This window comes from Pararge aegeria, chromosome 25 (assembly GCF_905163445.1).
Source record: "Pararge aegeria chromosome 25, ilParAegt1.1, whole genome shotgun sequence".
Taxonomy (NCBI): domain Eukaryota; kingdom Metazoa; phylum Arthropoda; class Insecta; order Lepidoptera; family Nymphalidae; genus Pararge; species Pararge aegeria.
In genome coordinates, this window is record NC_053204.1 from 8997568 (window position 1) to 9025291 (window position 27724).

The window sequence follows — 27724 nt, forward strand, 5'->3', positions numbered from 1 at the left end:
CGTGTGAAGTCCACCAATTTTGAGAAAAAACACTATTTTTAACACTCATAATATTTATGAATCTCTTTTTATTATTAAAACGAATTAAAAATTTTCTTTAAAAAAGTACGTCCAGGACAGAACTTTTTCGTGTGTCTGTATGTGCGGATCCCGTATCTTGTGGTCACGATAACGAGCGAAATACTTCACTTATCGAGTTGGTTTTTTTTTAAAGGCTTCAGTATTTTGAGGAATAGAAGCCTATTACTTTTCACGGTATAATTAGATCGAGTTTAATTATTATGAATGAATAAATGAATGAATGAATACACTTTTATTGTACACCACATAAGCATATGGTAAAATTATAAATAAAAAATTAACAAAAAGTTTACAATTTGGCGGCCTTATCGCTACATAGCGATCTCTTCCAGGCAACCAAAGGCGTTAAACACAGCTCAAGAAGAGAGGTAAGGTGATGCATTCAAATAAACATGCATATTTACCTATATATACATATATTTACAAAAAATCTCAATTTTATTGAAATGAATGAGATTATGAGGGATACTTTTGGATTTTCCAACAGTTTTTTTACTGTTATTGATCTATTTTCTCGTATAAGCTCATAAGCTTGATAGAAAGTTTATTTGGCCTAAAGTAGTCCGTGGGTTGGAAACCCACACATTGAGTTTTGTTATTTTTGTAACATCTGTTACTTTGATCCATACTTGACGACTCAGGGTCGGTCACGATTCTGCCCACAGTGCAGAAATTGGTTTACGTAACTCTACATGACACTTAATTAAATTTAATTCAAAATATCTTTATTCATGAAGGCCTATCACAGGCACTTATGAAGCGTTCATATATTAGTTTAGGTACATAATTGGTACATAATAACAAATTGTAAGGGGGTGGCGATAACTTCGTTCGCCAACTTAAACCTAAAGCTGTGAGGGTTCCAAACGCGCCCTGGTCTAAGAAGAGCCCACAACAAACTTAGCCGGTTTTTTTTGTTGTCACCATCTCACGGTAAATTTAAATTACTTATGCAGTCAAAACCCCAGATTGTCTAACTCTGGCCATCGTTACTAATATTATAAATGCGAAAGTTTATTTACTACTTGGGATTGAGTATACGCTTTTATAATATGAGTAATTTTGGACCTACCAATGCATAAGTTTAAATATTGTGTTAAAACACATTTATTGCACCGAGGTTATTATACAATTGATAAATTTCTTAATGACAAGGTTGCTTGGAAGCATCCGGCTCCGCTTTCATCTCTCACGAGATAGAAAAATGAATTTTAAAATGTTAAATGTAAATTGTTGATATTGGAAAAGAGCAACTGCTGAGTTTCTTGCCGGCTTCATCTCGGTAGAATCTACCTTCCGAACCGGTGGTAGAGTCACTACACACAGACAGACTTGACGTTTCAAAAGTGCTTATATTGGGCCTACTTGAAATAAATGAATTTTGAATTTTTTGAATTTTTTTACTTATTATCCCAGGGAAACAGCTAGTTAAATAATAGGTTTCTAACGACCTCCGTGGCAAACATTGTCCAGTTGTGGGAATCGAACCCACGGCCTTGGACTCAGAAAGCCGGGTCACTGTCTGTCGGGTCAAATAACTTATGTTTTGTTTACCGCGAGAAGACGAGGGGTGGTGCACGCTACTGTTGATGGCCCATCAGAATACAGATTCTGATGGGCCATCAACAGTAGCGTGCATTTCATACATGCACAAAAGCACTGCCTACCCTAAAATTTAAGTATAACTTACCAGGCCAGCACTTAAATGGTAGTTTACCTCATGGTCGTTCAGCTTCCTGCCCACCACTCGGAAGGTGTTGTGCTGCGTGTGATGGTAGATGTGGACTTTGGACAGGCCGGAACTGGAGCCCGAGGGTATCCACTTCTTCACAGCGTCGTCATACACCATGACGGAGGCGCGGGCGCTGCTGATTGATTGCTCGCTGGGGACAAACACATTTTAAAATAAGAACTTTTTTTTTTTTTGATACGAAACTTCTTTAGAATCGTTGGGATTTTCAAACTAGATGACACGGAAAAATAATTCCATAGAATTTTATTCCATACAAAATAAAATGCATAGGACAGAGTGAGATAGAAAACATTATACATTTTTTTACCTATTTGAGTCACCATGGAAACTAAATAATAAACCTTACATTAATCCTAATAGTTCTAATACTCTACATCCACTTCAATCTCTCGTAGGCTACTTTTCAGAAGTTATACTTCTGCCGTGTGTGAATAAATTGCACAGGATTTTTTTTTAATGTGAAACATTTATAGGCGGAGGGTAAACCTGATTGTTGGCGACGCTTCACTACGCTATATGATTGAATTTTTGTATTTCGTATTTAATAATACAAAAGAATAGGCGTCGTTTTAGTCAATGGTCTTCTCGCGAAAAGCTTCGGCCAACATCTTAAGAAGCTATCGCTTGGTTGTTGGATCAAGGGTCGGATACAGAAGTAGTCCTTGAAACGGCGCGTATTGTGAGGAGGTTCCTCACTCTGAAGCCCTGACCGCCGGTTGCTTGGGCATTCAAAAGCCAAAGCGGAAGGTGGATGTTTTTTCTTATACATTTTTAATAGTGTTTTACATTTATATTTTTAAGCATGGTTAAGAATTTAAAAAAAAATGAAAATCAATAAATCATAAAAAGAATAGGTATTAATTTTGTAATAAACAGTAATTATTAACCGCCTTATAAAAAGGAGAGGTATGTGTTAAATAAGGCATTACAAATTTTTTCTACAAATTCGTAGGTGCTTTATCTTTTCAGTATGCAATATCTGATTCCTGTCGTAAACTGTTCATATAACTTATATAAAACAGTTTCGATGTTTCACATCTGATAGGCGTGCCGCGACGGCTTACACATTGTTTTTTTTTCGTTCCTTCATTCGTTGCCTCCAGTGGCTCCCAGCAATTTGCTTCATGTCATCTGTCCACCTCGTTGGACGTACGCTGCGTTTACCGGTGCGGGGACGCCTTTTCAGTACCTTAAGACCCCAACGTCTATCGGTCCTCCGAGCTATGTTGATTTATTTGATAAAGATCGTAGTTAAATTTCTCTTAGAGATTTGTAAATTTCCCGGACTAAACAATTTTACAGGCATTCAATATAAATGCTGCAGCACTGAACTAAGATGATTGTATTAAAGTGATTCAACTTCTTTGTATACTCATTGTCAGAGACGGCGCGCAATTATCGTGAAGTTGTATTATAATTTTTTTCAATTATCTTTACAATAACTATTACAATTTATTCCTAAAATGATGATGATTTAGAATGATTTAATATTAAATCATTAGCGACGATATTTGCACGCCTATTTTGTCGCAAAGAATGGAGGGGACTTTATGACTTCAATATATTAATACCCATATTTAGCAAATAAATATTCTATGAGTCAGACACCGGAGACAAGGAGCAAAAATTGATTTGCAATATTCCGTGAAACACAATATTCCTATCATTCTGAAAATTTTCCTTTGATGCGTCACTTGTTATGTAGATACGTGAAAGTTGTGAAGCCGAGAATAATTTAATTCCATCATCGAAACTGCTTACCTACTAGGCCTAATACAATAATCTAATCTACCTTTTACGACAAACTCTCAAAAAAGGTACAAAGCGATTAGAGATAACACGCTCACTTCTCATAATTTGTTTGGTTATATAGAGCAACAAATCTCAGAGTGAGCAGATGCCTCCAACTGCGTTTGTTAACACTGTCAACTAAGATTTTTCAAAAGCAAAATAAAATATTTTTATTAACATCTTGTTTCTATCCTCTCAGTTCTTCTATTTATTTAATAAAGATGGCAAATATTGACGCATATTTTTTTCATCTTTTTTTATTTTGAAGTACCCAGTATCACTCTCAAGATTAAGACGCCACTCACATAAAAATACGAGTGCCGTTTAGGCTCTATGGGTGTCTAAAAATAATACATAAATTACATATATACACTCGATAAACATTACCCACCTTCTTTAGCAGTAGAGTAAAAAAAAATACATTTTTAATACATCGACATATCGTTAAATTACTAGTTTAGTAAATAATAAGTAAATTTTAAAGCGGTGATAGCCCAGTGTGGGGGACTTCGACTTCACTTTTGTGGAGGCGAGTTAGAATCGAAGCACGCACTTTTAACTCCTCTAAGTTATGTGCGTTATAAGCAATTAAAATATCACTTGCTTCAACGGTGAAGGAAAAATCTAATCTAAAATACATACTATCGAATTGTGGTATGCTCTCCCTACGAACATACGACAGGCAAAATCGCTTGATATGTTTAAAAATGCAGTTAAAGCTTATTATCTTGCGCAATAAGACGACTGGTTTTTATTTTCATATCACTATTAATTAATATAGCTTTTCAGAATATATATTAGTTTATTATTTTTAAATTTATTTATAAATATTTTATTTTATGTTTTTATTTGTGTATATTTTGTTTATGTATTCGTATGTAGTTATTGGTATGTAGGTTTATAATAATTTTAAACCACCTATTTGTTCTCGCTCTTGTTGTCTCCTAATCTTAAGGTTGCCTGGCAGAGATCGCTTTTTAGCGATAAGGCCGCCTTTTGTATTCTACTCCAGTTTTTTGTGTTTCTCTCTATTCGTCCTTTATTTTCCTAACTGTGTAGTGGTGTACAAATAAAGAGTTTAAATAAATAAATACTAGCAACTACCTCTATACGTTCATAAAGCAATCAGGTTATATATCTTCGGCGAAGTTAATAATATATTTTTGTTGCAATACTGTGTTTTAAATTTTTAACGCAGTCTCTTACACTATAAAGCGTTACGTACCGATACCCTGTCGGTGGCTTAAGCTTTGCGCAAAATGTTACGTAAAACTCTCCTACGCGTTCATTTCACTTATTCTAATTAAAAGGTATTTAAACGTTGCTACATTAATTGGTCTCGTATTTATAAAGGTATCCGAGGTACTTATATGTATACAGACCGGCCTTAGGGAGTTATTTTTAGGGTTCTGTTATGGTAAAAACTAACCTTAAACCTTATGATGGACGAATGAATGAATGCCTGTATACCCTTTTATCGTACACCACATAAACATATAAAAAAATTTAAATAAAAATTTAACAAAAAGTTTACAATTTAGCAGCCTTATCGCTACATAGCGATCTCTTCCAGGCAACCAAAGGCGTTAAACACAGCTCAAGATAAGAGGTAGTTGGTGCATATTAATAAACATATGTATTTGCATATATACCTATATACACATAAATACTCTTCTTAAATATAGTTAGTTCAACGGGTACACAACCACGAATATCTTAGTTTAAAATATTTAATTACATAAATACTATTTTTTTATATATGATGACAGTTTGTCTAGCTTACCACTAATACTAATCGATTTAAAGAAGAAGCTATAGATACAACTAAGCAGCATTGTTGCAATGCCGTGTTCCGGTCTAAAGGGCGTCGCTGTCGGTGTAATTATCGGTACATGAGGCTGAAACCAACGCCTCTGGTTGTTGGACACAGGGCGGCACAGTGCATGACGTGTTCCTAACAAGCCTTGTGAATAGGCGGTGGGTTTCCATTTTCCGTCAGGGGGACCCCCCTCATGAGGGTGTGTGATGTAGCAATGCCCCGGACGAGGCGCCTTCCCGCCCGGCGATCTGTGTATTGGTGGTCACAGGAAATCGCGGCTCTCCGTGTCGTACAGTACAAGGCGCGAGCCTACGCTATTGATTGCGTCCGAAGAGGATCTCCTAGAGGAGATCATAGCTAATAGATAATCGAATGGCCAAAATGGCCTCTGCCAATAAGGAGTTTTTGGCAACCCTGGACAGGGATCCGTGGGGCCGACCATACTGAATCGTCAGAGGCAAGATGCGATAGCTGAGGCTTGGGATCGCTTGCGGCAGAGTAGGAAGGCACCAGGACCGGTGGTAGTCCTGGGAAGGGTCCTGATGATGGCTTTGGAGCACTTTGGCGGCCGTCTGAGGCAGTTGTTCAACGACTGCCTCGAGGCGGGACGTTTCCCTAAGGTGTGGAAGGAAGGACGTTTGGTTTTGCTACAAAAGGAAGGTCAGGAATCTCACTCAGCTTACAGACCAATCGTCCTAACTCCTAATCGATGAGGTGAGCAAGATGCTAGAGAGAGATTTGGCCTCTCGAGTAAACCAACATCTTGCTCAACTGGACTGGGAAATGAAGGAGAGACGGGTGACCTGTGGGGTTCTACAGGGGTCAGTCCTCGGAGCCCTGTTGTGGAATATGGGGTTTGACTGGGCCATCCATCCAGCTCCCTCGGATGAGAATAATACGTTACGCGGTCGATACTTTGATTGACGTCCGAGAAAGCAGCTAGGAGGAGGCGGCGCGGAGGGCCACGGTGACCACTGAATTGGTGGTTACCAGAATTGGGATGGGGCTTGGCGGCGCATTCTAGCATCTTGGTGTATGAGAAAGCGGTCAAAATCAGGGCCCACATGAAGTACTTAGACCTTGTTTTAGACCGCAAGTGGAATTTCAAGGAGCACTTTCGTCAACTTGCTCCTCGAGTGGTGGGGACAGCTGCCGCACTTGGTTGACTGCTTCCAAATGAGGGAGGCCCTGGAGCCCTATGCCATCGTCTATTTGCAGGGGAAGTGAGGAGCATGGCGACGTATGGGGCCCTAATCAGGGCGCTTCTACGAAAGCCGCAAAGGTTACTGTTGCCTTTGCGGCTGCGTGCGTCTTAGCAGGCACTCCCCCCCCTGGGAGCTGGAAGCGGAGGTACTCGCTGAGACGCATCTCGTTAGAATAGAAAGACAGGCGAGAGGGGAACGATTGGCTCTCGAAGAAGTAGGGTGCAGCGGATGGCTGCCTTGAGGATGCGGGACCGCTGGAAAGCTAGTCTGGAGGATGCCCGCTATGGTAACCGCACCATAGAGGCCATCCGTCCGGTTCTCGGCCAGTGGATTAAGCGGAAGCATGGCTCACTCTCTATGCGGCTCGTGCAGGTTATGACATGGTTTTTTCGATCGTTACCTGCACCGAGTTGCGAGGAAGGCACCGACCCGTCTTTTCATAAGTGCGGTTCTGCGGATGACACTGCTAATGTGCTCCGGCGTAGACGTACGGCGAAAGGAGGACCCCTCTATGCTTGGTCCGTCAATTATTACAATAAAAAAAAACTGCCATACAGCTAACACGTTAGCCCACCTATATCATAGACTGCATCATGATATACCAGCTGGTGAGTTTGCAGTCAACGCTTAACTTGTAGTGGAATTGAAAAAATTCAAGTATCCTTAAGAGATGCTGATGTTGAAAACCATGGCCTAGCAACAAAAAGCAGTGTACATAAGTTCAACATGTCAGTTATGCAAGAGAATCGGCCGAGGGCGGACGTGGGCCAGATTGCCTCAGAAGGTCATATCACTAATGTCCCGATAGCTGGGTTCAGGTTAAACGAGATTGATTGACTTTTATACGTTATTGCAAAAGATTCTTGTTAAAGATATGTCGACGTTGTTCCGTTGAATTAGGGCTGGCATTTTTGAAGTTATACTTCTTTTGGCGCGTTAGGGAAAAATTATGACAGTAAACTTTTACGGTGCGCGCGCTAAGCGTCACTATTAACCGAACCATGAAGTTAGCTATAGTCAACATTGTAGTTTCTCTAAAAAAGGTTTGACAGTTGACTTTCAGTAAATCAAACAATACCTTTTTTCTATTGTTACTGTCGTTTTTTTTCTACAAACGTAGAATAAGGCTAAAGATAAAATGTTCGAAAAGATTTTAATCTTGTTACGCAAAAGAAGTACAACTTCTAACGCGTGTACATAAGTACAGACACTTTTTTTTTTATTAGACTGCACGGCTAGCTTGGGCAGGAAACAAAGATATCTATTTATTTATTTATTTATTTATTAAAGGAACACCAACAGCTTCTTCGCAATACATATATTTTGTTTCTAATCAGTGAGACTAGAACACAAGTGGAAATAATATCCAAATGATGTATAATAATAAACGGGGGTAACCTTTCCTATTCCCTGTTCCCGTGCATTAGCAGGTGGACATGGTAATTATATCCCTTGCCAGGGGATATAATCGAGGCCAGTGGCGTGCACTGGGATTCCTACCAGGGTATGCATACAGCAGGAGAATTGCACACAAAAATCCTCCTCTTATACCAGTTATATATACATTTTAGGGTAGGCAGTGCTTTTGTGCATGTATGAAGTGCAAGCCACTGATCGAGGGATATAATTTTTGTCTCCTGCCTGCGCTAGCCCTGCTGCTGTAGCTAGGGCGATGCTGCCTGTTCACCATTATATTCCCTTAGTCGCCTCGTACGACACCCTCGGGAGGGGGGTGACGATTGAATCTCATCTGCCACCACACTCGGCACACCATAATCTCGTCATCAGTATCACTTCAACCGATTGACATCCACTTTTTAGGTTCGGTTAAATATTAATTTTAAATCACCGTCATCCCACATAAATGGTTATTATTTAAAAATATTCTATTACTTTTAGAATGTAGAACTTGTTACTTTTATTTAACTAATGACGTTGATGCAGGAAAACGTCGACCAATCACAACCCGCGGTGGTGGTGGGGTGATTGATCGACGAAAAGGCATCGACGTGGATGACGGGGGATTCAGGGAGTTGATGGGAAGGTGGAAAGACGTGAAAACAAAGAGTGTGAAATGTGTATTAAGAAAAGAAAAATAAATTATAATTAAAATACTAAAGAAGAAAGTTGTGTTTATTGTCACTGACCCCCCCTTCACACTGCAGATTTGTAAGGAGTTTTAGAATCCAGGTCCTGGGCCACTTGTTTCCAGCGGCTGCCATCGACCTGTTTGATGTCATCTGTCCACCGCGTTTGGAGCCTACATACGTTGCGTTTACCGGTGACCAGTTCCAGCACCTTGGCACCCCAACGTCCATCGGTTATTATTAAACTCTTTATTTGTATACCACAACATTAACATATTTAAAATATAACAAAAACAGAAACATATCGAAAGAAGTAGTAATACAAAAGGCGGCCTTATCGCTTAATAGCGATCTCTGCCAAGCAACCTTAGAATTAGAAAAAAAAAAGAAGAGGAGAATATATCGGTTCTCTAAGCTATGTGCCCCGTTCAAAGCCACTTCAACTTCGCGACTCGATGAGCTATGTCAGTAACTCGAGTTCTTCCACGAATCTCCTCATTTATGATTTGATCACTATAGAGATACTCCCAGCATAGCTATCCCTATTGCCCGCTAAGTGACTCTGAGCCGATATAAGAGGCCCATAGAAACCATGCGCAGTGGCGTGCACTTTGTACATTCACAAAAGCACTGCCTACCCAAAATTGATACATAACTCGTATAGTAGGACGATTTTCGGCGTTTTTGTCAATCTTTCCACTGTATGCATACCCTGGTAAAAAACCCAGTGCAGGCCACTGACCATGCGTTATCAGAGTTAACTTACAAAAACTTTTCACCAATCTTATACTAAGATATAAAGCAGAAGAGTTTATTTACTCGAACGCGATGATATCAGGAACTACCGGGCCGATGAGAGAAAATATGTTAGTGTTGGATAGCCCATTGATTGAGGACGGCTATAGGCTATATCATCAAGCTAAGGCCAATAGGAGCAAAGCACTTATGAAAAAATTTACAAAATCGAGTTTATTATGAAAATCATGAAAATTAAGCTTAATGCTATACTCCGCAAAGCAGGAGAATCTGTATGGTGTGATTTATAATTTCTTCAATTTTTATACTGCACATCAAACAGATCTTCGGCAATGTACCTTCTATTCTATTAACATCCTCAGGAAATGTTGACTTTACAATGAATAATTGTTAAGTCCAATCCAATATCCAAAGTCGGGTTTTTTCCCCTTTGAGAGCTTCAAATTCAAATTCAAAAATGTTTAATTCATGTAGACCTTATTACAGGCACTTATGAAGCGTTCATACATTTAACATGTTACACTAATGTTAGTGATGGTGATAACTGCATTCGTTAACCTGGTCTAAGAGCCCACAACAAACTAAGCCAGGTTAACTCAACAAATTTTCACTGCGTAATCGGTTAAAGTTTCGATAAAATTATGTATGACAAAGTTGTTCCGGCATATGTCTATCTTTTACGGCTGACTTATACGCGGACGAAGTCGCGAGGGACCGCTAGTTATTTAAAACTGCTATTGCAAAATGTCCCCAAACGCATTCCAAAAGCTGTCGCACAACAAAAAACAGCGTGGGTCGGGTTGCTGAGCTTATGTTGCAATTTTTTTCACAAACTGACCTCTCCATATTGTTATTACGGTCAGCACATGTTGCGCGTCTTTATTTCTACCTCCTACTACTTTCGTCGCAATTTAGATAGACAGTAATTTATAAAGCGGTGATAGCCCAATGGGTAGGACTTTGACTACACTTTCGTTGGAGCGAGTTCGAATCCCGGCACGCACCGCCACTTTTATAAATATTAAGAAATTATAAATTTCCAAATTGCCCGTGCCGGGAGTCGAACCCTAGACCTCCTACTTAAATTCACAGCGCTCACCGCTGCACCAGCGAGGTCAACAAAATCGCATAAAGTTAAAAAAATCGCATAAAGTTAAAAAAATCGCAAAGTTAGAACGCGTGCCGGGTTTCGAACTCGTTCCCCCAAAGGGGAGGCCGAAGCCCTAACCAAAAGGCTACCACCGCTTTATTACATGTAACGATAGTTAGACCTTGGATGATAAAAAAAACAAGCTACAGAGTTCTATGTCATTACAAGGTTGATAGAAAGTAAACAAATAATTGTCGAGGCTACCACCTTTACCTATTACAGAAGAGTACCAATTCGTAACATATTACGTTTGATAGTTCATTCGGAATTGTCTATGATAGGTGGGCATACAATTTTCAATTCATCAAAGTCATTATAGATTTTAAACTAAGTTTCTCGTGGTTAATCAACATTTCCTAAATATAATTCAAAGGGTTGAAATATCTGTTATTCTAGTACCCATAACACAAGCTACGCTTACTTTGGGGCTTAGATGGCGTATTTATATTTATTACTAGCTGCCCCGGCGAACTTCGTACCGCGGATATTTTTTTTTTTTTTTTTATGAATGTTATATTTTAATACGTATCATCCTATTCCGGTCTAAGAGGAATCTACTACTATTACACTACTACTAACACAACTTTCTTTTATATATATAGATAACCATTTCGCCCCCAAAGCTATATAAACATGTGTTAATACTATGCTACCGGTAATAAACTCGACGTCGTATAGGCAGCCATTTCGAGTTCTCAGACAGATATGCCATTTATTTGTATAGATAACGAACAATCTAAGGCGGCCAGTAGGTACCAAAAAACCAACAAATTGTTGACAATCACTTTTATTATACAAAATTACAATGCACCAGACAAATACAGTTATTTCGATTCTACTCGAACTTTCACTAATCAAAGAAACACTCTCTGGTTTTGACGACCTGGCGCGGCGGTGAGCGCTGACGTTCTAAGTGGGCGGTCCCGGGGTCGCTCCCGGGAGATTTGGGAGTTTCGAAGTTCCAGTAACACATCGTTTAGAAACCGATGGAGATACCGAATAGCAACGGCCGAAGCCTTCCACCAGACCAGACCTTCAGAAATAAAATATTCCCACCACTCACCAATGCACTTGGGAGGAGTCACTCACACAGCCACAAAAGAAATAGCGCAGAAACGAAGGGGTGTTATAACATTGACGCGCGTGCGCGCGCGCCTGGCGGTGTGTGCGTGTGTGTGTGTTTGTGTTTGTTTTGTGTGTGTGGTATACCAATATTCAGTACACGTGCATACCCACACACATGTGGGCATGCATGTGTACTGAATATTGGTATCAAATGATAGGGCTTGGCTAATACAAGAACATACACGATATTGAAGGAGGTTTTCCTAATTTCAAATTTATGTATTATTTAAAAAATCCTTTTATCTTAGTTACAAACTGTTTCTTATCACTAAAACATCTTAATCCCTCCCCAAGCACTCCATAGTACTTTTCCCATTACCGTTCCACACTAATTCTCAGAACAATTAACCAAATAATTACTCCGTCCAAAGGTCTATTTCTACCTGGCCATTGTTTGGTTTAAGTTCTTATGAAACTCTAGTATTTAGAACAACGAAACCTTTGTAGCTATCTCCATTCTCCAGCCTCAATAATTGTTATCTCCAACGGTTATATTTTATTCTAGTGTAAGCTACGATGCTATCTATTTGGCAGGTAGATTATTACGTGGAGATTGATCCATCTTAAATGTACAACGCGTAAATGAAAACCGAAATATTACTTTACAGGCTTCAGAGTTAAATTATGTACTATCTGAAAAATTCAAAATTCAAAATTCATTTATTTCAAGTAGGCCTAATACAAGCACTTTTGAAACGTCAAGTCTGTCCGTGTGTAGTGACTCTACCACCGGTTCGGAAGGCAGATTCTACCGAGAAGAAGCCGGCAAGAATCTCAGCAGTTGCTCTTTTCCAACATCAAAAATTTACATTTTATATTTTAACATTCATTTTTCTATCTTGTGAGAGATGAAAGCGGAGCTGGATGCTTCCAAGCAACCTTGTCATTAAGAAATTCATCAATTGTATAATAACCTCGCTGTAATAAATGTGTTTTAACACATTCTTTAAACTTATGGATTGGTAGGTCCAAAATTACCTATCTGTGAGACTTATCTGTGAAACCGAAGGCCTAATAGTTTTTGGGTAAACCACTGCCATAGTTTTTACTGTAAGAAATCAGATTCAGCCCTGACATCACATGCAAAATAAAAATCAAGTGACTGCTGTCACTTTATTAGGTACGTAGCGTAGCGTTGGTACTATGCCCGTGTCTGTCTTTTATCTTCAATAAGGTTGTCATAATACACTTTGAATGTTTTGAATTCGTTTGTATGGAAAAATAAAAATGCTTCTTTTTCACTGTTTCTTTCAACTACGGATCACGAGGTATTGTTTTCAACTCCCGGGTATCAGGAACGTCACACAAAAAAAAACATTTTTACCTTCTCGTGAAAATTGTGTCTGACAACTATAATTATTAGACACAATTGTCAAGACACACAAAAAAAACGCTTTTATGAGGGTTTTTTTTGAATTTTTAACTGTTTGAATTTTTAATATTCCTTGTTAAAAATTTCTGGACGCTTGATCTCTATTATGCTACATAATAGACTATATTAAATAGAAATTCCTATGCTTAATAATTTAATAATCGAAAAACTTGTTTATTGAAAAAACATTGTTACCTTCTCGTGACAATTGTGTCTGACAACTATAATTATTAGACACAATTGTCAAGGCACACAAAGAAAACGCTTTTATGAGGGTTTTTTTTGAATTTTTAACTGTTTGAATTTTTAATATTCCTTGTTAAAAATTTCTGGACGCTTGATCTCTATTATGCTACATAATAGACTATATTAAATAGAAATTCCTATGCTTAATAATTTAATGATCTAAAAACTTCTCTCTATATCTATATCTATCTCAATTCATACTCGGAAAATTAAATCTATTGGGATGTGCAATTTCCTATTAGTACCTTGTCTTTGTGAGAGAGAGCGTATGTTTTCAAACAACGATCCTAAGATTAATTACATCACACTAACATAACTTTATTCACGTTAGTCAAAACACCCCATATTCATTTAATATTTAAAAAAAAAAACTTCACACCACCTGGAGAGTTACTATGGAATGGACACACAAACACACAGCAGTTTATTACCCATAACGCTTTTGCATCAGAGATATAAAAGCTTTTACTTACTTGGCCCAATAATCCTCCCAATTCTTCTCCCGCGTAGACCCGTACCCTCTAGGTAAAGTAGCAGTTTTACCCCTTCCATTTAGGGTACTACAGTCCCTTTTGTCCGGAAGACTCATAACCGAATGCCGGACTGGCTCCGACCTGAAGGACTGGAATGAAATATGAGACCCTGCGTCTTCATTCGACTTCAAACTACTTTGAGACCCTCTCAGGCCGTTTTGTATCAAATTAGTTTGACCGTACTCATGTCTATAATCCTCGATTTTGGTGCCGTTGTCACTTTGTATCCTGTTTAGTTGCGGTCTCGGCAAAGGCTTCCGGTATTCGAAGTCTGTCTTCATGGAAGACGACCGCTTCATTTTGGGCGATTCCTGGACGCTGGTTAGTGAGGGCATCTTGGATTCCTTCTCCAGGTCGATTTCTTGCTCGATCTGCGTCTGTACGTGGGCTAACATCTCCTCTAGATCGCCCAGATCCGGGTTTATGTTCATTTTCATACGTCGCATGATTGCACTTTGAATTCGCACAGTTAACTTGAAATATGCACAAACGCCGTAGCGTAAAACTTATTTTTTTCAGTCACTCACAAAGATTTCACTGTTGTAAAAAGGAGCAATATTTAAAAGAGCTCCAACGCATATTCAAACATTACCTAAGACAGTTCTTTGGCATTAACTAATTACTTAAAACTCTCATTGTAACTGCACTCAAATTATAAACGATATTTTTTTTTATTTATTAAAATGGGATCCTTTGCAACCGCTATATACCCTTGACGTACTCTTTAGTAAACCGAAATAAAACTTATTTGTTTTTTTTTTTACAAACAATCATCAATCAAGGTTAATTTAATGACTTATCTCACAAAAACCTAAAAAACATTTTAGTTAAATGCACGCAACACGTCCACTCGGCTCGAAGACCGGGCGTAAACTAACAACTATAAGTATAAAGTAACATTGTTTCGTCAAGTATGACATAGTTATCAGCTGTCAAGTTAGCCTCGTTTCACTTATCATGACATCCTATAGATAAAAGCAAACAATTTTTTTTTGGCAGTAATATTTGTCCTTCACCCTAACGCAATGAGGAAGTGTCGTATTGTTGTCTTGTTAGGACAGTGATCGATTACTTTTTAAGATCGTAAAAAGAATTAAGACGACCACCCTGGCGCAACGGTGAGCGCTATGAATTTTAAAAACTAAAAATATACTACGCCAATACACACATCGCCATCTAGCCCCAAAGTAAGCGTAGCTTGTGTTATGGGTACCAGTATAGCTGATGAAATTTTTTATGAAAATAATACACATAAATACTTGTTATAAACAGATAAACACCCAGTCATTGAAAAACATTCATGTTCATCACAGAAGCATTTTCCAGTTGTGGGAATCGAACCCACGGCCTTGGACCGTCTAATTTAAGCAGGAGGTCCCCGGGTTCGATTCCCGGCAGGAGAATTGGGGTATTTATAATTTCGGAATTTTCTCTGGTCTGGTCTGGTGGGAGGCTTTAGGCGTGGCTAGTTGCCGACAAAGACGTGCCGCTTAGCGATTTTGTGTCCCGGCGCGATGTCGCGTAGAAACCGATTAGGGGTATGACTCCCTATACCATACTCCCTAACAGGTTAGCCCGATACCATCTCAGACTTCATCGTCAATTACCACCAGTTGAGATTGCAGTCAAGGGCTAACTAGTAGTGGAATATAAAAATAAAAAGACTAGCATGTTAAGAAATTAATTAATCGCATTGTAACCACGATTTATTAAATACTAGCGTACCCAACCCGCTTCGCCGGGCTACATTTTGCTTCATTTTATTTAAACAATAAACTTACATCATTAAATTTTTAATTTGAGTCTTATAATATATTAAATCATTTATTTCTCTCCGTATTCATTCCCTTCTATTCTCTTCTCGAGCGGGTGAAGATCATTATCTACACCCATGTACACTCAACAATAGAATATCATCATAGTAAATAAAAGCTGTATTTGACAGTTCAAAAATAGCAGTGCTCCGATCGTCACCAAACTTTACAGGATTACTCGCCAGGTCAATCCGGAGATTCCCTGAAAGTTTCATTGAAATCGGTCCAGCCGTTTCGGTGCCTATACGGAACATACCCGCACACTTTCTCTTTTATACAGATAGATGTTTTAACACATTGTTTAATCTTATGCATTTTACTATTTTTAACGTAGAACTTCTATTTGAGAATAAGTATATGGTTTCCTACATTCGAAGCAAAGATAAGGTGTTGAATGATGTGAGACTAAAAGTGCACTCCAGGCAGGTATATTAAATTCTTTAAGCATTACATTTCTGCATACTACGCTTTGCTCTTGGAATCGTGTCGAGTTTTCTGATAATCGTACGTTATGATATCATCTTATTTTATTTATGAGGAAGGTGTGGACTACTGGGTGTTTGCCAGCGGCGAAAATAAAATGAAGAAAATCTCCATTAAGAGTTATAAAAAGCCTACCCTTAAGTATTTATAACTCTTACTGGAGATTTCCTTCATTTTATATCATCTGCATACACTGTGCATACCCTAAATGCACGCTACTAGTGTTTGCCTGCGATTTCGTCCGGTTATAATCTCTCTATCTCTCTCGAGCGGTGATAGCGCATTGGGTAAGAGCTCGACTTCACTTTCGGGGGTCCTAGTTCGAATCCTAGCACGCATTTTTAACATTTTTAAGTTATGTGCGATTTAAATAATTAAAATATCACTTGCTTCAACGGTGAAGGAAAACATCGCGAGGGAACCTGCATGCCTGAGAGTTCCACATAATGTTCTCAAAGGGGTGGGGAGTCCGCCAATCTGCACTGGGCCAGCGTAGTGGACTACCTTAACCCCTCCTCATTGTGGGAGGAGACCCATGCTCTGTAGTTGGCCGCAGTGGCGTGCATAGAGGGAAAAACTTAAGGATAGGCATTGTGGCATTTAGAGTTATACGAAGCCTAGCCTCGCATTTATAACTCGTACTGGATATTTTGTTTATTTTATATCATCTGCATACCCTGTGCATTCCCTCTATGCACGCCACAGGTGGGCCGGTAATGGGTTGATGTGATGATTTGATGACGACGATGATGATGATGATGATGATGATGATGATGACGATGATAATCTCTTTGTATCAAAATTCAAAATTCATTTATTTCAAGTAGACCTAATATAAGCACTTTTGAAACGTCAAGTCTGTTTGTTTGTATTGACTCTACCACCCAAGGAGAAGAAGCCGGCAAGATCATTACTTTTCTGTTTCCATTCACATCAAAATCAATCTACGTGTTGTCATGATTAGCCAGGACGAACAGATCAACAAATACCTATATGTTTTAGGACCAAGCTATCGTCCAGACACTTCAATTTAATTAACTTGTTAATATATACTATTATTAGATTGTAGATAACGAGTATTAGTAGCACAATCACATTTCCAACTAATCGTTTTCCAGCCGAGAAATTCGTAATCGTTTCCGATTAGAACAACAAAAAAATAAGATTCCGAATGTGATTTTTAATGTTTCCTCCTTAATAATATTGAGGTTGAGCTACATACCAAAATAATATAATCGAATTTGTCAATATTTCGATCCAGTTACATTGATCGTGGTCACGACGGGACTGCGGAGGTGCGAGATTGTCAGTGCAGTATTGTAGAACAGTTCGTGAAATACCAACAAAAAACACGAAAGCAAGTAGTTAGATTATGCCCGTGTCATCCAACTGGACATCTCTTACCCCCGCAGTCCCGTCGTGACCACGATCCATGTAACCGGGTCGAAATATCTGTAGTCAATACAGATCATAGTTAACTCTCACGTCTATCACCAAATAGTTAATTTGATAATTTAAATTTTGCAGTATTATCAACAAAGTGATAAAGATAAAATTTGAATGCGTCGCGCTTGCTGAGATGGTGTTTACACACTGCAAAGTCGAATCTAGTCCAAGATAATCACGAGACCTCATACCACAGTTATGAGACGCCATTGTTATATAAACAGACATATTCTAGATAGCGGCGCAGCGTCAGCTGATGGAGGCAATAAAAGATAATGAATCTAAATACGAGGTAGTATTAGTGCTTTTTGTGACAGAGCTCTGCCAGCGAAGTACTACCTACATGCTTATTTCTGCCGTCAAGCAGCATCACTTGCCGACGGCCGATTGGCGGCAGTGGGCAGCGACCCTGCTTTCTGAGTCCAAGGCCGTGGGTTCGATTCCCACAACTGGAAAATGTTTCTGTGATGAACATGAATGTTTTTCAGTGTCTGGGTGTTTATATGTATATTATTCAAAAAAATATTCATCAGTTATCTTAGTACCCATAACACAAGCTGCGCTTACTTTTGGACTAGATGACGGTGTGTGTACTTTCATAGTATATTTATTTATTACAAGCGTACCCAGCCCGCTTCGCCGTTTTAGATTTTGCTTTATTTTATTTAAACAATAAACTTACAACATTAGATTATTAATTTAAGTCTCATAATATATTAAATCATTTATTTCTCTCCGTATTCGTAAGTGTTTATTTATGCCAACCCTATTGAAGATAAAAGACTGACAGTCGCATAGGACCTACGCTACGCGACGCTTACCAAATGAAGTGATAGGAGTCACTTGATTTTAATTTTGCATGTGATGTTAGGGCTGTATCTGAATTCTTTCAGTAAACATATGGCAATGCGTTACTCAATAACTAGCTAGGGTTCAGTTTCACAGATAAGTCCAAGAGAAAGTAAATAATGTACCTCAAAAGCCTCTGAAGTATTACCTAGGTTTGTTTTTTTTTTTAGTCCACGACCTATTCCAACGTTCTTCAACATAGTACTTAAAATTCTCTAATAAAACACAATACCTTATAAAATGCATGGCCCGACCCGGGTTTCGAACACAGGACCTCGTGATCCGTAGTTTAACATGCTAACCATGAGACCGACGAGGCATTCAGACCAACGACTAAAAGACGAAAGTGGTCCAAGATAATCACGAGACCTCATATATTACGCGATTGTTATATCAAAAGGCGTATTCTAAGAATGAAATCTTGATTGATGCAATAAAAGCGATCAAATCTAAGACAATTAAGGGCACCTATTAAACTGAAGAGTCGTTTGTGTAGCGATTTGTATGGCAGTTTGTAAATTAAAAGGATTGAGTCATTCCGACTGTTAGATTATATTGTGTAACCGATTTGCTCAGTTGCGGTGGAATATTAAGATGCTCAGATATTGAAAACTGCACTATAGTTACCCGTGAAAAATGTATAGTTAAAAATTAATAAAGTCTTTGCACTCGGAATTGTTCTTAATGTTCAAAATTGTAACTCACTCCAGCAACTGAACTATAACGAACACTGTCAAATGTCATCTGTCAGATGTCATATGTCAAATGTCACCTATTATGATCATTGTCTTCTCCTTCTTCTTCTTAGGGTTAATGGCTTTTTGTCATGCCTGCACTGCACAGTTTACTTTGCCAATGTCGGGATGATCATGTCACTATTGTCCGTATGACGCAATCTAGCGTCAAGTGTGATGAACGGCGTGAACGGATATTGCCCAGAGTGTCGCGAAGCTGAAGTGGCAGGGCAGGGCACATAGCTCGGAGAACCGATGGACGTTGGGGTCTTAAGGTGTTTTAATGGAGATCCCGCACCGGTAAACGCAGTGTTGATCGGCCCAGGACCGTGGATTGTGGAACTACCTACAAAATACCTATGTCCAGCAGTGGACGTCCATTGGTTGAAATTATGATGATGATGATGATGATTAAAAGCTGAGTATTTTTTTTTTTGACAGCCAATTGGCGCAGTGGGCCTGAGTCCAAGGCCGTGGGTTCGATTCCCAAAACTGGAAAAATGTTTGTGTGATGAACATGATTGTTTTTCAGTGTCTGGGTGTTTATCTGTATATTATAAGTATTTATGTGTATTATATTCATAAAAATATTCATCAGCTATCTTAGTACCCATAACACAAGCTACGCTTACTTTGGGTCTAGATTTGGAGGAGAATTTGTGTCGTTTTATGCAATTTTCCTGGTGTATGCATACCCTGGTAAGAAACCCATTGCACGCCACTGATGGTAGTCATTCCTAATCGGTTACTACGCGACATAGCACCGGAACACTACATCGCTTAGCGGCACGTCTTTGTCGGTAGGATGGTAACGAGCCACGGCCAAAGCCCCACCAGACCAGCCCAGAGAAAATTCAGAAATTATAAATTCCCAAATTGACCCTGCTGGGAATCAAACCCCGGACCTTGTACTTAAATTTACAGCGTTCACTGTTGCGCCAGAGAGGTCGTCAGGTGATTAGAAGTGGGTAGAGTTTTTATGGCGTTCCGGCCGACGGGAAGCGAGCGTGTAGAAATCATGACCGGGTCAGCCGTGGAAAGTGATCTGACTGAGTCGGGATGCGTCACAGTAAAGGGCGTAGCGATCGACACAGTGGTTATAGGGGGAGGCAAGAAGTTTGTGAGCGTTATAAGATCAGCACCTCATCATAATCACCCAATTGGCCATTTCTTTGGCTTCTCATTCTGAGGACACCCTGTAAAGGACACCGGTCCTTTACAGGGTATGAGTCTCAGAATGAAAAGGGTTAACGCTGGCCAAGTGCGGATGGGTAGACTTCACACGCCTTTGGAAATATTATGGTGAACTCTCAGGGATCAAGGATTTCTCACGTTGTTTTTCTTCAATTGTTGTTTAGTTACTTCGATCACAAATAACTCTGAAACGTGCGTGCGTGCGTGCGTGCGTGCATGCTGGAGATCGTATGGATCAGAAACCTGGGTTACTACGAATAAAAAAAAAAATTGTAGCCGACATCAATATAATAAAGAGTGTTTAGAGATTATAGAGTTTGACCTGAAGATTAAAACTGAAGTGGCCGATGACTTATCGCTGCCGCTACATCCTCCGCTGTCTCGTATTCAACATGAGCGCTACCTATATCATATTTCTTTGAAACTGTTCGACCCGCTCACTGTACTGCTTCAGTTATTGGAAATGAGGTGAACTCAGCGATAAGTGTACCTACAATAAAATATACTTTTGCGGAAACCAATAATAAAAATATTTTTTTTCTCATTTTATAGTGTTTGTACCGTTTGTAATTTGACGGCCGTCTGGCGCAGTGGGCAGCGACCCTGCTTTCTGAGTCCTAGGCCGTGGGTTCGATTCCCATAACTGGAAAAATGTTTGTGTGATGAACATGATTGTTTTTCAGTGTCTGGGTGTTTATCTGTATATTATAAGTATTTATGTGTATTATTCATAAAAATATACTTCAGTCGAAGAAGATTCCTAGGCATACATTTACCTTTAACCAATCGATTTTCAGTAGGCAACTCATATACTTAACCTTATTTGTCTTGCCACAAGGTGGGGTAAATTGTGTTTGTATTATCATATTTTTCTTATGGATTTAAGGTTGTGAAAAAAAATAATTTCATCTGTCAAGTGTCATTTTAAGAGTAACCTTTACTTTACGATCCGCCGAGTCACAATCTTAACTTTAGACATCGTTATACATCCCATAAGAGTTCGTGAAACGTTTTTTGCTCTAGGAAGCACCTAAATAACTAGACATCCGATTAAGGCTATTCCTTCGTTATTGAAAACGGACATAACACTACTAAATATAGGTATATTTAGTGTTTAATAATTGCCATAACTCTATCAGGTTAGCCCGCTACCATCTTAGACTGCATCATCTCTTAACACCAGGTGAGATTGCAGTCTAGGGCTAACTACTAGAGGCAAAAAAAAAAACCTATGGGCGTACGGGACGCACTTGCTAATTCACCTCGCTGCATATTAAAACGCAATATGCATAAATCAGCCTGTCTGTACCTACCCCGTAACATTGTCGGCTTATCACGAGCTTTAGTTTTCAACACAATACCATTTTTATACTATAATAATATTCATGATAATAAAGTTGCATTCGATCCACGGATTCTCGGAATATCGTTATACTAGTTTCCTGTAGGTACTCTTACAGTATTCTTACAGTAGCTTCGCAATACATTTATAATAATATAGTCTTTGTGAGGCAAAATATTACTCTTTATAAATCAAAAGCTGAAATTAACAATCGACTTACCCGAAACGGTCATAAATTAGTGATATCTGCATATCGTCTGCGAAAGGTGCAGAACTCCTTTGTGGGGTTGAGTATACGCTTTTACAACATGATTCCTAAGGAAATTCTTGACCTACCAATGCATACATTTAAAAAATGTGTAAAAAAGCATCTAGTACAGCGAGGTTACTATACATTTGATGAATTCCTCAATGACAAGTTAGAATGGAAGCATCCAGCCTCGCTCTCATCTTCCGCAAGATAGCAAAATGATTGTAAATGTTGATGTTGGAAAAGAGCAACTACTGAGTTTCTTGCCGGCTCTTCTCGGTAGAATTTGCTCTTCTCGGTAGAACCGGTGGTAGAGTCACACAAACATGCATACTTGACGTTTCAAAAGTGCTTATAAAGTAGGCCTACTTGAAATAAATGAATTTGAATTTGAATTTGTACAGAATAGTAATATATTAATTATATGGAAATTTAACTTAGACAAACGTAGTAATATCCGCAGGCAGGCGAGTCGACGCAATGGGTCGGAGTGTATTGTGAAGAATAGCGGAAGGAAGTAATACAACGTGTAAATGAAAACCGAAATAATACTTCACAGGCTTTAGAGGATCATTATTTAGTATCTCTGAGACTTATCTGTGAAACCGAAACGCTAATTGTTTTTGAGTAAATCACTGCCATAGGTTTTTCTGAAAGAAATCAGATACAGCCCTAACATCACATGCAAAATTAAAATCATACGACTCCTGACACTTTATTAGGTACGCGTCGCGTAGCGTAAGTAGGAGTACTATGCCCGTGTCGGTATTTTATCTTTAATAGGGTTGTCAAAAGTAAACATTAGAATTAAATTGTATGAAAAAAAAAATATGCTTCCTTCGATTTAATAATTTTACAGGGCATTCGATCGTTGTCCCATATGCCTCGCGACTTGCTGTTATCTGTGAAGGGTTACGTCCTTTATCTCCGACAATATTTATCGGATTTTCATTACAATTAGACAGTACATGCTTGATACTACACACTTTCAAATAAAAAACTATGAAGTAAAATTGATAAAAAGTTTCGTCCCATTTCGCGGAGGAAACTTATTGTTTATCGGGATAAAAAGTATCCTTTATGTTGACACAGTATATCAGCTACCACTATACCAAATTTTATTTAAATCTGTTCAGTAGTTTTCACATGATGCCCGGACAGACCGACAGACAAACACTCAGACAGACATACACACAGGCAAAAATTAAATAAAAATACGTTTTGGACTCAGTGTCGATTACAAAGCATCACCCGGTTAAAATTTTCAAAATACATATATTTAATGTGCAGAAATCTTCCAGTTACAGTTTTATTATAAGTATAGCCCTTCACTGTCAAGTTAGTTAGCTATCAAAACGGGCGGTATTTCGAACCGGAAGTGACGGTGGCGCAGTAGGTACTGATAAGAAATATCGATATGTCAAAAATGTAAACCACAGATTATAATCATGTATATTTATAGCAGCTTCATTTTTGTGACTTTTGGAGTAGAGACTTTGGGACCGTGGGGTCCGCAGGCAAGGAAGAAGGCCCTTTTCAAAGAATTATCGAAAAGGGTTATCGAGTCTACCGTAATCCTAGAGCGGGCAGTTACCTTGGCCAACGAATTAGTTTGGCCATCCAAAGGGGCAATGCTGCCAGCATTTTAGGAACTGTGCCTCGCTGCGGTGGTTTCGAGGACGTTTTAGATTTTATTTACTTTTAAATAGTTTATTTTAGGTTATATTTATATTTTATGGAAAAATAAATATGCTAAATAACAAAAAAAAAAAAAAGAATAGTAAAACTACCATCATGCATATAAAATAAAGATTTTTTTTTATTTTTCATTGCACTACAAGATAGCCCTTGACTGTAATCTCGCCTGGTGGTAAGCAATGATGCAGTCTAAGATAGTAGCGGGCTAACCTGTTAGGGAGTATAGAAGAAGAGGTTAATTTTGCTTGTATGATGTCGCAGACGAAGTCCCGCGATTTAGTCAATAATTGATAATGTTAACTGATAACGAGTGGTAATCAATTTGAACTCCACTCGAAGCTACTCCATGCTGGTGTCACGTTAATTGTTGACCGAGGGGGAAACGTGATTGGGCACTTCCTGCACGCGCATGTAATTAAGTAATACACGGTGCACAAGCCCGGTAACTTCGCATGATGTTAGATGCACTGGCGCTTATGGAGTTAGCGAATTGTCGTTCAATTTAACTATTTAAGAAATTAAAAGTACACCTACGTTACGTACACGCGGAATAAGTAAACGTTCTTTGGTTTATAAAACGACTTCAAAAAGGGAACTGTTTTTTTTTTTATTCTTTCCAATAGAGAATTAGATTTTTCTGGTGGGAGGCTTTGGCCGTGGCTAGTTACCACCGTACCGACAAAGACGTGCCGCTAAGCGATTTAGTGTTCCGGTGCGATGCGGTGGTATGACAACCATACACCCTAACAGGTTAAACCGCTCCCATCTTTGAGAATCATCGGTTACCAGGTGAGACAGCAGTCAAGGGCTAACTTGTTGTTGATTTAGAAAACAGCTACTCGTATCAAATATAAGTGCAAACCCGCAACTCCTGTAATCTAATACATCTCAACATCTCCCCCCATTTCTTTAAAGAGCCAAGGCAAAGGTATATAACCGTACAGACTTTAAGGCTTAATAAAAGGGCTCGTGGTAAAGCGCACAGGGGAAACAATTTAATTTAGTTCATTTTTAATATTTTTTAATGTTTGTTACCTCAGAACTCTGTCATTTTTAATTTAGTTAAACGTTCTGAACCATTATTTTTTGCTAAAACGGTTTATTTTCAATTGTTTGGTTGCTTCGTCATTAATTCAAGTAGTTCCCTCGATCTCTCGAAGGAACGAAGAAGATGGAAGGGAGAAATCGAGGGAACTCTTCAAATATGCACACCTACAGCAATTTTTGTCTTTTTGATAGAAACTTGCGCATTTTTTTTAAAAATGACTCATTTGATCAAGTGATAATGAAGACCGATCGACTTGTAACTCGATTACTTAACAGAGTTGCTAAGCTATTTATGCCCATCATAACAAAGGAGATAATGGTGAAGTACATTGAAAGAAGTCGGTTTTTTTGTTAAAAAAAAATTGTCGTCATCATCATCGACCCGTTAACGGGCCGCTACAGGGCACGGATCTCCTCTCAGAGTGACAAGGGTTAAGGTTAAGGCCGTTGTCCACCACGCTGGCCACGGATCGGTATTCCTTCACCGTTAAATAAATTGCATAAATTAAAAAAAACATGACATTCAAAAAGTTAAGGGATTCGAACTCAGTTCCCCCGAAAAGGAAGCTGAAGCTTCACCCACTAGCTTCACCCCCTTATTCGAAAAAATTTCATTCGTTGGATCATAAAGGAAAATATTGCGAGCAATTGCTAATAAATTTTAAAATTAGCGACCAATCTTGCTATAAATTTGTAATTTAAAGACCGGAAAAATTTAATAACTAATCGATGTATTATAAAAACGTGGGAACGGCTTGCTTAATTGGCATGGTTTTCACGCGTCATTGAAACCACGTTGGTGCGACTCAAATTATACGCATCACGCAACGTTATACGAGTACTTACCTTATGTTTATGTTTGCCTAGTAACTGATTGGAAACACAGATAATTTTCCAAGAATGGCTTTTGTATGAACTGCATACTAACCGAAACGACTGGTCTGGTGGGAGGCTTCGGCCTTTGCTTAATACTAACCTACCGACCAAGACGTGCTACCAAGCGGTAGAAAACAATTTAGGGTTTAAAATAACTAACAGGTTAGCCCGCTACAACAATCGGTCTGCTTTGAGAAGCGAAGCAACGTGATAATATCTAGTGAGGAGGCTCCTCACTCTGGAAAGTGGATATTTTTTTTTATACATTTTTAATAGCGCTGTTTATATGTATATAATTTAACATTATTAAGAATTTAGAAAAAAGAAAATCAATGAATGATACTGAATACCAAAAACGGTAGATGGACACTTTAATATTACCCCTTATCATATAATAGGGGGATATAAATTTTGACCCGTGCCTATGCTAGCCGTAAGGTGATATCTAAGCGTATCAACTTTAATTACAAACTCCAACGTCTGTAAGGTAACATCTCATTACCTTTTGAAGAGCCATCCGTAATCATGGGACATACCGATCTCGAAACAAGCAAAGTTTAAAGTAAATCGTATTACTCAAAATATAACAATTTTTCATAAATCATGAAAACTTCGACTTTAATTTCGGGGGGCCGAGTTCGAACGCACGCACCTCTAACATTTCTAAGTTTGTGTTTTAAGCATTTAATTTTGAAATCGCAGAAATACCGAATTATTAGCAGCCATATTGCTGTACTTCCACCGAAAATAAATTGAAGCTTCCAACAAACTTTGGTATAATCAGGGGATTTTAATTCTATCTCCTATCTATGGTTGTCGTTCAGACCTTCGAGCACGTAACAATAATACAACACACAGACTAATACGTGCAAGTAACTGTGACGTAGATAGAGCATAGTGCAGGCTAAGGATGTTATTAATGTATTGGTGTCGGCATGTCTATTGTGACGTCACAGAAGCATTGTTCAGCGCTTATGTAACGTCTTGGGAGGTCGTGCTTGATTTGCCTAGTGCGATGCTGAAAGCGAAGTTGGTGGACTCGACACACCTTTGATAACATTATGTAGAACTCACGATGTTTTCATTCACCGTTGAAGCAAGTGATAGTTTAATCACTTAAAACGCACAAACTTAGAAAAGTTAGAGGTGCGTGCTGAGATTCAAACTCGGCCCCCCGAAAGTGAAGTCTAGCTCTTACCTACCGGGCTATCATCGCATATAAAATACACAAACTATACATATAATACATATAGTGCAGATTATGATCACCAATTTTTGATAGATTGTGGATCAAAAAGATTTCTGACTATTTACGTGAATTAATCCCTCAAATGAACGAAACCATTTTAAAAACAAACAAATAGCACTTCCAGCTTGAATGAGTGCTTAAGTAAAAGGAGATATCTCAAAACCAAAAGGCTCTTCAATGGAAAATTTAAGTTTAAATCTCCGCTGTATTCCGCCGAATATTTTCCACTAAACACTCGAAATCTTCAACATCCCATTACAGCAGAAAGTAAGCGGATCTCAAAGCTCAAGAGAGCGTGGCACAATCCTTCCAACAACTAGCGGAGTCTCCATTCATTGTGACGTTATTTGAATAAAAAAAAAAACTTTCGATCCACCGCAATCCACTGAAGCTAGGAAAAGCCTTCTCGGCAGATTTAACAATGGCCTAACCTGACAAACTCACACTACCAACTCTACCAAACAGATGTGAATCTTAAGCTATAAGTCATAAAGACTAGTTGGATGGCATACAGTGTTGTTAACCCCGTAACTTGAATTGGTTGGTTTTATGGGAGGATGAACTCTATGTAGCGGAAATAAGGATTAGGGATAAAGATTTCACGGGAAGCGAACCGTAACCGCATTCCGTGCGGTGATGCGGAAATGTCTTTGTATAATTGAGGGAAAATACTGTAGCAGATTCAGCTGCTTGAGAAAAATTTTAACAGGCTGGTATATAGTGTTTCCGTATGACGCAAACGTCTAATTTTTGCGAAGGACCGGATAAATGGTGGCAAAGAAGTTGTGAAAATTAACCTATGCTACGCGAAAAGGAGTAGAATC

General features: G+C 38.7%; 1 protein-coding gene across 1 annotated transcript in view; it reads right to left on the minus strand.

The window, feature by feature from the left end:
• LOC120634761 (protein enabled) overlaps window positions 1-14561 on the minus strand; it is a 49844-nt gene extending 35283 nt beyond the window's left edge. The window contains exons 1-2 of the mRNA XM_039905539.1: window positions 13859-14561; window positions 1799-1964 (exon numbers count right to left, since the gene is read on the minus strand). Of these exons, the coding sequence (XP_039761473.1) occupies window positions 1799-1964; window positions 13859-14364 (672 nt within the window). The 5' untranslated portion in view covers window positions 14365-14561. The remainder of the gene's footprint in view (window positions 1-1798; window positions 1965-13858) is intronic.
• Between the last annotated feature and the right edge of the window lie 13163 nt (window positions 14562-27724).